This window comes from Rhipicephalus microplus, chromosome 6, assembly GCF_043290135.1.
Source record: "Rhipicephalus microplus isolate Deutch F79 chromosome 6, USDA_Rmic, whole genome shotgun sequence".
NCBI lineage: Eukaryota > Metazoa > Arthropoda > Arachnida > Ixodida > Ixodidae > Rhipicephalus > Rhipicephalus microplus.
Window position 1 is genome coordinate 203,622,170 of NC_134705.1, and position 15,325 is coordinate 203,637,494.

General features: G+C 44.9%; 1 protein-coding gene across 2 annotated transcripts in view; it reads right to left on the reverse strand.

Annotated features, from left to right (window-relative positions):
• Window positions 1-412: 412 nt before the first annotated feature.
• The window catches only part of LOC119177942 (uncharacterized), a 461,325-nt gene continuing 446,412 nt past the window's right edge, over window positions 413-15,325 (reverse strand). The window contains exon 2 of one of the 2 annotated variants that reach the window (XR_012884416.1): window positions 413-975. Coding sequence is in view for 1 of the 2 variants with exons in the window: in XM_075867630.1 (XP_075723745.1) it covers window positions 913-975 (63 nt within the window). In the remaining variant the exon portion in view is untranslated. The remainder of the gene's footprint in view (window positions 976-15,325) is intronic. The other variant, XM_075867630.1, reaches the window with a different exon arrangement.

The following is a 15,325-nucleotide window of genomic DNA, read 5'->3' on the forward strand; positions in this document are numbered from 1 at the left end:
AGTCGCGTCAAACTACCGCCTCCCCCCCCCCCTTTTCTCTCCACAGCATCACAACGACACTCACACACTATTATTCTGCGTTTTTCTCCCCTCCCCTTTATTCCACAGGCACGCACGCTGTCATCCACAATTAATTATCGATGCCCATACAAGCTTGCTGAACCCGCGAAGCTTTCCTCTCTGGTTCACTTCTCCACACCCTCCTCCCTCCTGTTCTTGAGCTGTTTTTTTTCTTTCTTCTCGTTCTCTCTACGCCTGTGTTCATACTACAATGCACCATTTCATACTGCAATAAAACGTCCACACGCACACCTTTATATTTTTATCCACAGTAAATGTACTAACACGTCATTCCATATATTACAACACCACGCACAGATGTGGGTTTGGCTAACGCGCAGTTGAGCAAGCATAGAGCGATCGTCATCGGGAGACTGATGATGCTTGGGAAAGAGACTATAGTTAAGCTCAACACCACAGCAAAAAAAAATGTTTATCATGCAGCGCATAAGTCGCATTAACGCTGACATTGGATTGAAATCAGTAAGTGTAGAAAATACTGTGCCTGGACTAAAGAGGCGAGATTTGATCATTGAAGCTGAGTCACTTTCTCCTTTCAGACGGAAGATGTACAGAAGCTGTGTGAGTTATTTATTTATTTTTTGGCAGCGCTGTCGTGACATTCGGGATACCAGTGATTCGGCTTGTCAGAGTGACACCACTTGGATTATTATCGCACTTTGCGTGAGCGGGAGCAAAACCAGATGAAGCGTTCTAGTATTACGCAAGGCTGAAAGCAGTCGGTCGGCAGTAAGCAGTGGTCAGCTGGGTTCCGGCCAAAACACGAGGTTGCCCTAACTGCAAGGAAAGGCACGTGATGCCAAGGTGTCCGAGGCAGCCCCACTGCACCGGTCATCCATGGTACCTGTATGCAGTCAGGCGATGATAGGAAGAGATACCAAGGCCAACGGAGACCTGCACAAAACACAGGCAAGATTTCATGGCTGTAGCCGCATTCCTATCTTCTTGCCCGCTCTATTCTCCCACGTGAGAAAATCAAAATCTTGGGAGACTCGTGAGCTTCAACTTCAAAAGCGCAACTCGGTGGTCTAATAGGTTTCCGTCAGCAATGTCTTCTCAATCAGCACGCTTCCCTTACAGCTGGTCACCTCAACCATGTCGCGATGAAAGGAACAACTAGTTTCTAAATACCCTGGACTGCATGGTGCAAGTGAAGTTGTGATGTGCCCACTTCTCCTTAATTCATCATTCTGCGGATTCGCGAAGTACCCCCAACACGTCGGCAAGGCAATACACGCACCTTTATACGCAGCTGCTCGCGTTCTTGATGCTGTTGCTGACTGCAATGGTTCATTGAGCGCTGTGCAATGGCTTTACCTCCGTGTACACGTGATTCCACGCTTTTGACATGCAACATCGCATGCATAAACGCAGATCAGTGCACTATATCAAGTGTTATTGTCAGTGAATACAAAATACATGGATGCAAAATAACGGTGACGTGTGAATATTTTTTTTTACTGCTCAAAGCTCGAGCGTTCATCTGTGGTACCACTCTTGCTTGCCACGTAAAAGACATGTGCTTAAGTCTGGCTTGGACACGTGATTCTTATTTTTTGCACCAGTCACGATTTCTCATTCGCGCATAACGCCGATGTTTGCCCCACGACCAACGATGCTGGCACCAGAACTTTCGCGAAGGGAAGTCTTTATTGTTATCACGTTGAAAAGTCGCCATTTAAGTGTTTGCTGCATTCAGGTTACACAGACTGCGCCTTGCCACTTACCAGAATAAAGAAAGCTGCAGTAAAAAAAAACATGGTTAATCCTTCCATCATAGGAATCAGTAAAACACGAGAGTAATATGTGTTTTTTCAGAGGTACGTCAATGTTTACAGTACAGTGATATAACAGAGGTTGCGCAAGGTATATTGGTGTTTACCAGCAATACCACCGCTTAACGCGGATGCATGCACATTGACGCTTAGTCATACATATCTATTCGGACAACTAACGTCCACCATCAAGAGCAAGCGAATCTTTTAGTGACACACACCTGTGAAAGCTGTAGTATTTAACGGTGAGAATGAACCGGAGAAAGCGGTGTGACGGCGAGAGCGCGACTTACTGGTGGACACAGAGCTTGGGCTGAGATGACTTACTCGCGGCATGTTGGCGTTATTGAACTACACTGCCCGACTAGAGAGAAACACAGCGCGTGGCACGTTTTCCCTTTAGCTGGCTGCAATTATTCGAGGGGTGATTGCAAGTGGGGAACGTGAAGTTAAGCCAGGCAAAGCCGGCGGGTGTAACAGAGCTTTTTGTTTCGGTATGGATGGATGCTATGAGCGATGGCAACGCCTTGCGACGCTCACGGTAAGTTCGCCACTTGGACTATAAGAAGGGAACTACTTTGGCGCAAACAATACAGAAAAATGAATTTAAAAAAATGAAGGCGAGGAAAGAAGCAGATTGACGCCATTTGGAGATGTGTTAGGGCGTTGACAAAATTTCACTTCTCCTATCCGGAAAGCGCCTGATGGGACGGACGCTTAGAAACGATACGTTGAAGGAACTAATCGTGGATGCCACGGTCATGATGGATTTCTGCACTTCACCAAGAGTGATTTGAGAGGACAACAATGGTAGTTATAAAAGGCGTATTTTTAAAGCATGAAAGTATGTCGCCACGGCGCAGTCGATAGCGTGCCCGACATCTGTTGTCGCAGACCCAGATGTCACGTGTTCGACTCCCGTTGCCGGAACGTTTTTCTTCGTTTTGCAGTAATGCGTATTTTTTGATGTCATGCCCGTGACAGAAATAAGTCGCTGAAGTCTTGGTGGACCCCGGCATAAAACACTTTCGTGTCAACAAAAAAAGACGTTGAAAATCAAGGCTCATAGTTGGCATGTGAGAGTGAGTTATCTGAACTTATAAGAAGTAAAAGACCTGTGCAGATACACGCGTGCTGACAACTTAAGACGTCCCGAGAGGGCTCGTCCGTATAATTGAACCACGACATGCGTGCCACAAAAGAATAGTCCCGCTAGTTCACTCGGCAGTATTCTCCAAAGGCGTGGTCACCGGTCGTTCGGCGCATGACGTCACATTGGAGAGCGTTCCCATTAGGGCCGGCTTGTGTGCATCCGCCTGTACTGAGTCCAGCGTCAGTTACGACGAGTTGATGGGCAGCATAATGTTGCGCGATGTACGATGAATATGCGAAACAAGAATTGAGGTTCTCTCTCTCCATTTTTTATGAAGTTATTTCACACCGCGGTACATAAACTTCTCACATGAACTCGCAAAGATGCTTTAATCGAGAAGGCCTGCGCTGTACTGCACGGTTTTACGGAAAGAACGCCGGTGCAAGCGACGCCTTCGTGCAAATAATAGCACTCTGGGGCGTAGAGGGAAAGAGAGTCAAAGGATGATACGCCTGGCTGACGTGTGCGCATATAAGCAGCGAGTACGAAAGCAGCTCACGCCACAGGGTGGGGACAGAAATTGGTCACAAGAGTAACTGTTTTTAAAAAAAAATGACTACAAGAAGAACGTGAACTCCATAATGTCTTTATAAAGCCATTATCAGGAAAGGCCGGCCGCGTGAAAGGTCAACTGAGATAAAAGGAGGGCTGTTTCTTTTGAATACATGGCTATGTGCTGAACTAAAAAATATGTGCTGCATAACTGAGTCATTAGCTTTCTTTGCTTCCTCTCCTGCCTGAAATGTCATTTGCCGAAGCCAATTTCACGTCACTCTTGGAGTGGGATGTCTACTTACACCCAAAAGAAGTCAGAAAAATGAATTTACAGACCCACTTATCTTTGTGATTCAATTATTCGCTAGTCGATGTCTCACACCATCTTCTGAATGCACGTGACAATATTAGTCTTGAAACGTAGTGAAAGGCTATAAGGAAGGGACCACTTACTTTTCTCTGAAAAACGTGACAGTGTAAAAAAGGCAATGCATTTTTAAAGCATCAGCGCAAGGGCCATTTCGTGGCTGTTTGGCCACGAAATGGCCCTTGCGACACAAAACATCCAACATCATCATCATCGTCGTCGTTGTATATCCATGAGAGTTATAAAGGATTTGTTTGATTGCGAAATATACTTTCATCTGACAGCGGCTGGTCATCTAACTTGTTGAGTGTACTAGACAGATATCGTTTTTGTATTCTATAATCTGGGCAGTAACACAGAACGTGTCAAATTGTCTATCCATCACCTAGACTCATCATCACAGATGGCCGTGCAGGAGCTACTGGGCTTCTTGCAAACGACTGGCCTGTGTGGATGGATTTTGTATTTGTGTTTTTTGTTTGTGTCTGTTTTTGTTCTTTTTCTTATTTTGTATCTCTCTCTTTCAATTCCTTATTCACCAACCCCAGCGCAGGGTAGCATATTGGATCTGGTCAACCTCTTTGCATTTCTTTTTCCTCGTTTCTCTCTCGTGCGAGTTTCTGTATGGGGAGTTTGGACAACCGGGTCGTGTGTGTGACGGTGCATGTGATTCAACTCAAACCAGCCTGTGATAAAAAAAAAGAAACAAGCAAGCATTATCTAGATGAATTCTAGAAAGATGCTAGACGCAACCAGAGTCTTCACAATCGTCCACTGTTCCAAGCCTCGCGGGGCTTAGTGCAAAAAGAGTGCCGCTTTCTCTCATAGCTAATGCATTTACCCTTAAGAGGTGAGATCAAGCTGATTATAACAATGAATAACGTGTGTCACTACGTTTGTGTTCGATAGTGGGCTTGTTTTACTTGGGCAACTTTTCGCCTGCCAATATGTTTTGGCTTTTCACAAACTTTATTTCCCCCCAAAAATGCCAGCTGAATCCTGCTTAGTGGCGTGAGAAATAGGCTATCAGAACGTGATGAAATGAGGCATGAATCCGGGCTTGTGTGAGGGCATTGGAGACTTTGTATCCAATATAAAACAGAAACCAACGATAGGGCTCGAGAGAGGGGTGAGCTTTGTCTCGTGAGTGCGCAAAGTTTCTGTCCAATATGTCCTCGTATACGGCACACATAAACCGCTATAAACACAACAGAAAGCACGCTCTTTCATCTGCGAAAAGACAGGGTCGCTGAAATAGAAGCAGAACATAAAACGAAAGAAGGATGCGTGGAGATTAGAGAGACGACGAGAAATGGGAAGATTGGAACAGCGGGGATTCAGCCCGGCGTCGAGTGCAGCCAGTTCCTGGTTGAAACCGCTCTGCAAAGTGATATTTGTTGGCGCTTTCTTTCAGCAGTTTATTCTCGCTGAAATGAGACTGAAAAAAAAAAAGCATCGTCACATCGTGTGCTCTTCAACAACTTTAGCAATCTCAGCTTCCTTGTTTTTGTCGTGCTAGAGTGAAATCGGTGTTTTGATCATTCCGCTTTTTTGATCGTTCCCGGCATAAAAAGCACCAGCATATGCAACTATAAGAGATGACTTATGGCGCGCGAAAGTTTCGTTGAGTATGAAGAAATATTACACGCGTATGGGCATTTTATCTGCCTGATTTTACTGTTTTATTTCTTTGTAATTGTAATGGGGCTGTAATTTTTTTTTAAATGAGTGCGCTACTTTTAGTGCGCTACTAGGCAGTTTAAGTACGAGCTTCACCCCGACACGGTGGCGCACTTGTCAATCACTGCTGTAGCATGTAGATGGCTTCCATTCAAAGTGCCCCACCGTGGTGGTCTAGTGGCTAAGGTACTCAGCTGCTGACCCGAAGGCCTCGGTATTGAATCCCGGCTGAGACGGCTGCATTTTCTATGGAGGCGAAAAGGCCGTAGGCCCGTGTGCTCAGATTAGCATGCACGTTAAAGAGCCCCAGTTGGTTGAAATGTCTGGAGCCTTCTACTACGGCCTCTGCCATAATTATGCGGTGATTTTGGGACGTTAAACCCCGCTTATCTATCAATCAGCTTCTATTCTAATTGTAAATACCTATTCGCTGCTAGTTTAAAACATGATACACATTGAGAAATGGAAGTTAGTTTTGCAGTTTAAATTAAATTAAATTTAAATAATTGGTTGATCTCAGCAGTGATTTCAATATCCGTGCTGAAATTTGGCAGGAAATTAAAATTTTATCTACTGAAAACCATCGATACGAACATGTGTCTCTATGAGAAGATCACACATCTGAAATGCGTGTAAGATGCTTGACGTCACGGGAATAAGCAAGTGTAATTGCACAAGGTGAGCATGTTAGTTCTCTCTGTATGGGACAGTGAGGGATTTCGGTGACGCTTAGGTTCATTCTCAAGTTATAACCGACTATATAATTAGAGGTAAATGTAGCTTGAGCACCGTTATGTGATTATGTGCAAGCCTTATATCCCGGTTTTTAGACTTTTTATTGAACTTCATCTTCAATATGGGCATCTATGCGTTTCATCTATCTGTTTCTTAAGCGCCAACGCGCTTAAGAAATATCACAAATGTTACAACCTTGCACTATGCCTTCCAATGTTTTCAATGTTGTGTGTTTGGTTATGTTTGTCATGAAAGAGGAGTGGTCAACGTCCGAAAGAATTTGAGATTTTTCTACAAAACAGGTAAATGAAAATTCAAGGATTTGTTATATGCGGTATCACTACAATACTGTATTCAGTCAATAAGACGATAAAATTGCTTCTTGTAAAGCTTGCGTAACTGGTTTGTTCACTTCGAAAAATCATTTCAGTATCATGAAGCAATTCAATTGTTGTGCTTCATCACATCCAAATTTCCTTAAAGGGACCCTGCGACACTTTTGGGACAGCCTTATTTAGCACCGGAACAATTCAATTGTTCCGGTGCATACAAATTCAATTTGGCAATTTTAAAAGACGGCTCCCCAACTCTTCTCAGTGGGCATAAGCACTCGAGTTTCATAGATGTTACCATGTGTTCCCAAGATATAGTGCAAGGGTTTGGGATAGACAATGGATGTATAAACACGTGGGAGTGACCATTTTCCCAATCTTATAAATAGCCCCTACTTGCGAAATGACGACATCAGGTGCTACAGCAAATTGGTGAACTGGAAAGCTTTTCGGTACCACCTAAAAAAACAAATAGTGAACTTATGACAGCTGAAAGCTTTATGGAATGGAATGAAAAAACTTTATTTTTATGAAAAAACTTTATTTGCTGAGAAAGCTTTACTAATTTTTTTTCGGGATAATGCGAATATATGTACAAAAAAGTCCCGATTCCAAAAGATTCTGCTACAGTCGACGGAGAGTATGAACGTCTAAGAGCCATCAGACGACGTTTCGAAAGGGCATATCCACGCAGCGGAAGTCTAGAAGCACACAAAAATGCGCAGAAAATGCACGGTATAATGCGCAGACGACTAGAAAATTTAGGTAAACAACGTTGGTGTGATGTTTGTGGCACGCTCTCTCTCCACACACCTGTTCCAAGAATTTGCCTCGTAATTCGATCATTTAGTGGCCCTGTATCACAAAGCTTCCTGTTTCGTGCTCCTGCTGTAGCCTTGGACAAACGGGAGATTGTGGTAGTAGATGAATTTTGTCAACTCATCAGTAGACCCGCCGCATCACAATGTGCCTTATTTTATAACTCTCTTGTGCTAGCCAGCCAAAAAATTAATGCTTGCTATTAAGCCCAGCATCCTCAGCTAGACCCTGTATTTACGTTAAGGGAGCTGCATTGTGCTATAGCATCATGTCGCCAAAATCGGCCTCTGGACCGGACGGCATTACGTACAATATGCTAAAGAACCTCGGACCCACAGACACAACTATTCTCTTAGATATTTACAATAATCTATGGACGCAAAAAATTGCACCCGAGTCTTGGAAGTTCGCTCGCATCATTCCGATCTTAAAACTGGCTAAGATGCCCTTGAGCCTTGAATAATTCCGACCGATTAGTCTGACAGTTTGTTAATGTAAGGTAATGAAAAAAAAAATGGTTGATGCGCGACTTCAGTGGTGGTGCAACAGAACCGGTGTATTCTCCAACTACTTAACAGGTCTTAGGAAAGAGAGATGCACAATTGATACAATACTGGACATAGTAACATATGTGGGGCATAAACGCGCCTGTGGTAGTTTGATGGTCGCAGTGTTCTTCGACTTCAAAAGGGCATTTGACACAGTCCGTCACACTCATGTTCTGCTCAGTATGTTCGAACTCGGGCTGTCCGGCAGGTATTTTCGGTGGATCGCCAAATTTTCATCAGGCTGCAAAATGTTCCTTCAGACGAGCGAACGAAAGAGTGCGGAGCACGACGTCAGACAGGGAGTGCCACAAGGAAGCTTACTGAGCCCTTTTCTTTTCAACTGTGTTATGGCTGATTTAGCAAAAAGACTGCCTTATAGCTTGAAATACTCTTTATATGCAGATGATGTTGCATTTGAGCATCTGGCACGGACGTACGGTTAATTCAGATTGCATTGCTAGATTACATAAATTATATTAACAACTTTTTAAAAGAAGAAAGAATGGTTCTGTCGCACGCGAAGACGGCTAAATTACCCTTCACCCGTGAAACGTTAAAAAAAACTTCAATCTCAATTTAGAAGAAGAACCGCTAAAGAGTGTGACACAGCATCGGTTTCTTGGAGTAATACTTGGTAGGCAGCAATCGTTGGCACCTCGCATAAATAAACTCGAAAACGAGGTCAATATGCTAGTGAATATACTCCACGGATGTGCTGGGAAGTTATGGGGTGGATCTGTATCATCCATGCTCGCTGTTGACAACGCTTTAATACGACGAAATGTTGCATATTCTGCAGCAGTATTACACGACCTTTCACGCACTTCAGAGGAGCGACTTCAAAAACTATTAGCTAGGGGACTGTGCGTCTGCCTAGGTGTTCCACGAGCGACTTCCAGCAGCCTTGCCATCGCAGAGACTCGACAACCGCCCTTTCCAGTCATGAAAACAATCGAAGCTACTCCAACGCCCTCGGCCGAAACTTCGTGATGCCTTTTACCTCGTAAATAATTGGCAAAAGCCTTGTGAACCATAGAATGAAACACGAATACAACTGAATTTCTTCCTGCAAACCGCCCCACCGCGGTGGTCTAGTCTCGGCTGCTGACCCGCAGGTCGCGGGTTCAAATCCCTGCTGCGGCGGCTGCATTTCTGATGGAGGCGGAAATGTTATAGGCCTGTGTGCTCAGGTTTAGAGAGAGAGATAAAGATGCGAAGAAAGGCAGGGAGGTTAACCAGACGCACATCCAGTTTGCTACCCTGCACTGGGGAAGAGATGAAGCGGAGAAAAGAGGTTGCAGAGAGATGAGAAGGTACACACAATCACGAGCACACTCGGGGAGCACACACAGTCTACAGGCGGTCGCTCAGGTTTGCTGACTTTAAGTAAAGTAGCAGTGCTTTAGTCGCTTTCTGCGCAACTGAGGCAGATGCCCAAGGTCCTAGTATCTTCTGCACACAAAATGGTCCGGGGTCAAGTTGATTCAAAACCATCCGGAGCTGGCATCGCTGTGTGTCGTAGCAAGGGCACCTGCACAGGACGTGTTCGATGGTCTCTTCAGCTCCGCAGTAGTCGCATGTAGGAGTGTCTGCCATACCAATGCGAAAGGAGTACACCTTTGTAAATGCAACACCCAACCAAAGGCGGCATAACAGTGTCGCATCAGAGCGGGAAAGTTGTGATGGTAGCTTTAGCTTGAGCGAAGGATCCAGTTCATAAAATTGACACCTTTGGAAGCTGGTAGACGACCAGAACGTGCGTGTGAGATCTCGAGCCAGCAGGTAAAGTTGTCTTGCTGCATCATTCCTTGATAGAGGAATCGTAACTACACGGGTTCCTTCATGGGCTGAGCGGGCTGCATCACCGGCTAATTGATTTCCGGTAATACCGATATGTCCAGGCAGCAATTGATATATAATATCAAGCCCTCGTGCTAGAGCTTCATGATGGCAATGTCTTATTTTTTGTACCAATTGGTCATGACTCCTCCTACGTATGGCAGACTGCAAACTCTGAAGCGCTGCCTTCGAATCACAGAATATGGCCCATTTTCCTGGACGTTCTTGAACGAGATATTGTAAAGCAGCCCTTTAGCAGCAAGCTCTGATGCCGTAGAAGTAGTCATATGCGACAACTTAAACTTGATTTTCATTGCTGCAGCCGGAGTTACAGCGGCACCTGATGAGCTGCTGGACGAGACGGACCCATCAGTGTATATCTACGTTCGGTCTAAGTACAACTCATGTAATAATAGTAGTGTTGCTTGGTTCAATGCTACTCTGGAGTGATTGCTTTTCTTTTTAATTCCCGGAATTTCTAGGCGTACTTGCGGCTGGTCGAGGCACCACAAAGGACATGCCATTCTCGCAGCTGGCGTATATCCTGATGGAATGCTGTTTAGGTGCTTGGCTATGACGTCTGAAAACGTAGATTTAGGCGCCCGTTAAAGAACCCCAGGTGGTCGAAATTTCCAGAGCCCTCCACTACGGCGTCTCTCATAATCATATGGTGGTTTTGGGACGTTAAACCCCACATATCAATTAATAAATTCCTACAAATTCATTGATTTAGCCTAGGTTTATATTGTATCTAATCACAAATGGTCTACCATTTTGCCCGCAACACGTGAAACAATTTGCGTGTGCTTCTGTATTTGTCTTCCGAGTGCTATCAAAACACGGAGTCGTACGACGATTGCAGCTCACGCGAAGCGTTAAGTGAAGCGAAAATAGAGTAAAAGAATGGGAACAAGGGTATACATGGAACATCAGAGGGAGTTGCGGGGGACGTATGGCGATTGTATATGGCCAAGGAACGGAAGCAAGAGAAACTACGAGACGTGAAATGCACGCAAGAAGGAACATGCATGGCACGCAGGGGGATTGGGCGTCAGGTCTCCAGCAGGAGCCCTTAGGGTTTCTCGAAGAGTGTTTGCGCCCCTTTTCGCTAGATTGCTTTCCTGGCTCGGTTGCGCATTTCGAAAAAGCACGGCTCTCCTTCGGTGAGTCCCGTCTCCGTGCAAGCTGCGAAATATTTGTGGTGAGGCTTGGGAAGACTTGGGTAGAAAACAATGTCTTTAGACAGAAACAAGAAAGAACGAAACAGACAGTACAATGGGGAAACCGGGAATACAAAACACAGATGCTCCTGTCAGCACCATCAATCGCCCCTGCGAGCTGTCCGCAAGCAGGCACTCTCGAATGTCAACGCCTTTGCCAACCAAACTCCCCTATGGCCGCTTTGCGCGCGTCTTGTGCGGTCATTTCTGGAGTAGCCTGGGCTGGCGGAGTGGAAGGAGCGGTATCATTGAGGTGGAAAAGATGCCTCCCATGAATAACTGCCGCTGAAAAGCGCGAGGACTTTGGCTGTGGTTCTTTGTCCACACCAGAATTGTTTTAGTTTTTTACATTTATTTTGTTTCATTTTTGACTATTCAACGACGTTGATGGTAACTTTAACTGCCACCACGCTGGCACGTTCGTTTACAATGTAAATATCAACGCACGCCCCAGCCCCAAATGAAGATGCGTCTGTCGATCACCTTGGCGAGAAAATCATGCTAGTTGGTTTCCATTCTATATATAACAGTATTACTTTTCACTGCTATTGTAAGTCTCACACATATTAATAAGAAATATGAGCCAATTGTTTCTTTTTAAGAAGATGCGTTTCTGATCATTTTTATTAAAGTAAGGTTTTCGGTCGAAACTAGTGACATTAGAAGTGCCTGTGTAGGAAAGACACCGTCACCAAATACGCGAAAAGATTTAGATGTGAGAAATGCTTTTCCAAAAAATATGAGGAGAGTTATGGTAGCACACGATCAGAGTTTTATACCTGCGCAGAGTGCGCTTAGCGTTTGAGTGTAGATACAAAAGGCACGACTTTGACACGCGTGCAAAACGCAAATGAGCAATGCATAGAGTAAAACTTATACAAGTATCTCACTTATGTACGCTAAGTCCTGTCTCAGAGTGTACAGGTGAAAATGAAAAAAGTATTTTTTACACCCCATGCAGAAAAAAACGTATGCATTATTTGGACTGCATTCATTAGCGGTAAGGTGCGCGTGATCCAGCCCTTTAGCATTCATTTTATTGCCAAAACAATTGCCCCTTCTCAATGATGACAGACTTGCCATGCCTCGCACGGACCGGAAGAATTGTTTGTACCCGCAAACGTTTTGATTTCTTCCCCTATGCTGACTTTCTGCCAAATCCGGCTGCGTGCCTTATTGCATCGTATTCATTGCGTCCCTCTGAAAGGCCATAAGTTGTCTGTCATTCGCTTCACGTAACCATCCCTGCTCCACCTCACTTGAGGGTAACAGAAATATCGTATTGTTTTTTTGAAACCACCTCGGTGGTCTTGTACACATGGGGCTCACTTGGTGACCCGCAGGTCGGGGAATCAAATCCCAGAAGAAGAACGCCTATTTGGGCTAGTTGGTTGGAATTCATGGTAATAAGGGCTGCAGCGCGAGCACGAAGGTGCTAGAAGAAAAGTGAAACGAAAGGCGAGGCAAGGAAAGCAAAGAGGCGCTCGTGTTGTCCTCTTTGCTTTCCTTGCCTCGCCTTTCGTTTCACTTTTCTTCTATCACCTTCGTGCTCGCGCTGCAGCCCTTATTACCATCAAATCTCAGCCATAGTGGCTGCATTTTCTATGCAGGCGAAAACACTTGATGTCCATTTGCTTAGATCTAGGTGTGTGTTGAAGAACCCCAAGTGATCGAAATTCTTGGAGCCCTCCAGTACGTCATCTCTGACAATGATATGGTAGGTTTAGAGTGCTAGCCCCGCCGCGGTGGTCTAGTGGCTAAGGTATTCGGCTGCCGACCTGCAGGTCACGGGATCAAATCCCGGCTGCGGCGGCTGCATTCCCGATGGAGGCGGGAATGTTGTAGGCCCATGTGCTCATATTTGGGTGCACGTTAAAGAACCCCAGGTGGTCGAAGTTTCCAGAGCCCTCCACTACGGCGTCTCTCATAATCAAATGGTTGTTTTGGGATGTTAAACCCCACATATCGATCAATCAATGAGGTTTAGGGTGCTAACAAAAATAGGTTTGTTTTCTGCTACACAAACACTTACAAAAATATTTATTGCTGATAACTTAGCAGAGGATGTCTTTGCTATTTGTTATTTCTTTTGTATCATTACCTTTTTGCTATATCTTTCGATTTTATTGCTGCACAGCATTAAATTATGGTTTCAGACGTAGTTTCAGGGTTCGATTAAAGCGCACAATTTGCAGGGCAAAACTATTAAAAAACTTGTAGCGAAGTAAATTGATTCCTAAATATATCATGGAACGTTTTAAAAAGAAGAAATTTAACTGAAAACCACAATTCGTTAGCGATTCTAACTGACGAGTGAAAGGCCCGGACAGGTTTATATCAGCTCTGATTATGTGGCCTAGCACTGGGCAGTGTTCACTACTATTGGCAAGCTGACCGCTAACGATATGTGAGGTTTAACGTCCCAAAACCACCATATGATTATGATAGACTCCGTACGTGAGGGCTCCAAAAATGCATGATGTGACTCAATGACATCTTTAGTGTCTAGTGTACTGCAGAAATATACAACTGTGCATTTCCAGCAAACTCATTATCGCGAAAGCTACCTTTATGCAAAATGTTTCAAGAAGACGTAAGATATCTTTCCCAGTTTAAATGATTTGAATGGTGCTAAGATGGCTCCTAAAAAAACTTGTACCTCACCACATCATGCACGAATGTCTTCGCGTCAATGACGCCAGTAGTCTGAGTTACCTTCACAAGAAACTTGAGGTGAAGAAGCAACATAATTGAAAGAGTTAATGCTAGGCCCTTACAGAATCTGTCAAAGTGGTTTCGGTTTATTTCGTAGCTCTGCTGGCTTTTTTGCAACGCTTTTTCTGTGATATCCAGTGTGCTGGTCGCGGGGTTGGAAAGAGTTATAGCTGTATTATAGTATTTTTTTCTTTCTCTCCGGGCAGGCTGTTGCTTTGTCTTTGCGGTGTTCGAATTAGCAACAATACTCTAAAAGTAGAGTTCATTCGCTTTGAGCTGCACCGTTGAATAGTCACAACGTACGGCTTTTCACTTCCAGTTTTGTTACGCACAAAGGATCCCGTGAGTTTTCTGCCTATTTGGTTGATTCCCTTTTTTATTGCTTTCTGCCTCAACTTTTGTTTTTTTTTTCTCCACTCAATTTTTGAGAGACGCTACCACTCCTTTAACGCCTGCTTCTTCAATTAACTGCATCCTGCCCGTAGGGCTTCCTTCTACGTAAACAAGGATTATACGTCTCGGTAAGTTATCCAACTATGTGGGGAAAAAGAACGACGTACTTTCCACCCCCCTCCCCGCATGCACTGTTTTAGTTTTAGTCTGCCATCGGCAGCTTCGCAGTGATGACAACGAACAAAATCCTATCTCTCTCGTCGTTGCTGTTTTGGCGCGTCTTCGCGCGACTCTCTTTGCTATTCTGACGAGAAACGCGCTTTGGGTGAGCAAATATACACCCCAAGCACGGTGTGAGATAAAGTGTTTGCGTCTCACACCGTGACCCCGAGGAAGCCTGCTACCATGCACTCTGAACCTCTTACAAACGCCGTATACATAAGCGTGCTTGTGTGGCACGTACGTTGCGGTGTGCCGATCTCCCTTCGAGGCTTTTAGGCCGCGCCTGTCGCCGTGAATAAAGCGTGGAAGCGCAGGGCGATAACTCAGCGGGCTGAGACGTGTACGCGGTGCGGGGATAATGCTAAATGGCGAAGCACTAGCTCGCAATATATATATAGCGAACCACACACACAGCTAAAGCTGAAATACTGGAATGAAGCTGGGACGCCGGCTACACAAATTCGAGCGAACGGAAGCGCTTCGAGACGCGAGTGTTCTATCGTGCTATACACCTCGCAGCTAAAGATCACTTTGGGGAAATTTAGAGAAAGTAATGCGTAATGTTCTTCTTGTGGAATTTCCAAGTACTTAGATAACGCTTCCAATACAAAGCAATTTAAATAGAGTGAAATTTTTAGTCGAACACAGGCAGAAAGCTACGCGCAGCATCCACTGACTAGTTGTCGCGAAGGCGGATTGAACGGCGGTGGTGGTGTCATCAGCACGGCTTTCCTCCGCGTTCGACAACGCCCACGGCGCGCTTTCTAAACTCTCTCAACAGCACCACCAGGGCTGGATGGCGCGCTACTATTGGTCAACTCCTTCCTCTGGCACAACCAAATTACGTACCTGCTCTTTCTCTAAATCTTTCCTCCTCTCTGCCCAGTTACAGCCTCTTCACGTCGTCAGCCTTTCCCTATACCAGGTTCACCTCGCTAAACTAGGCTTCCT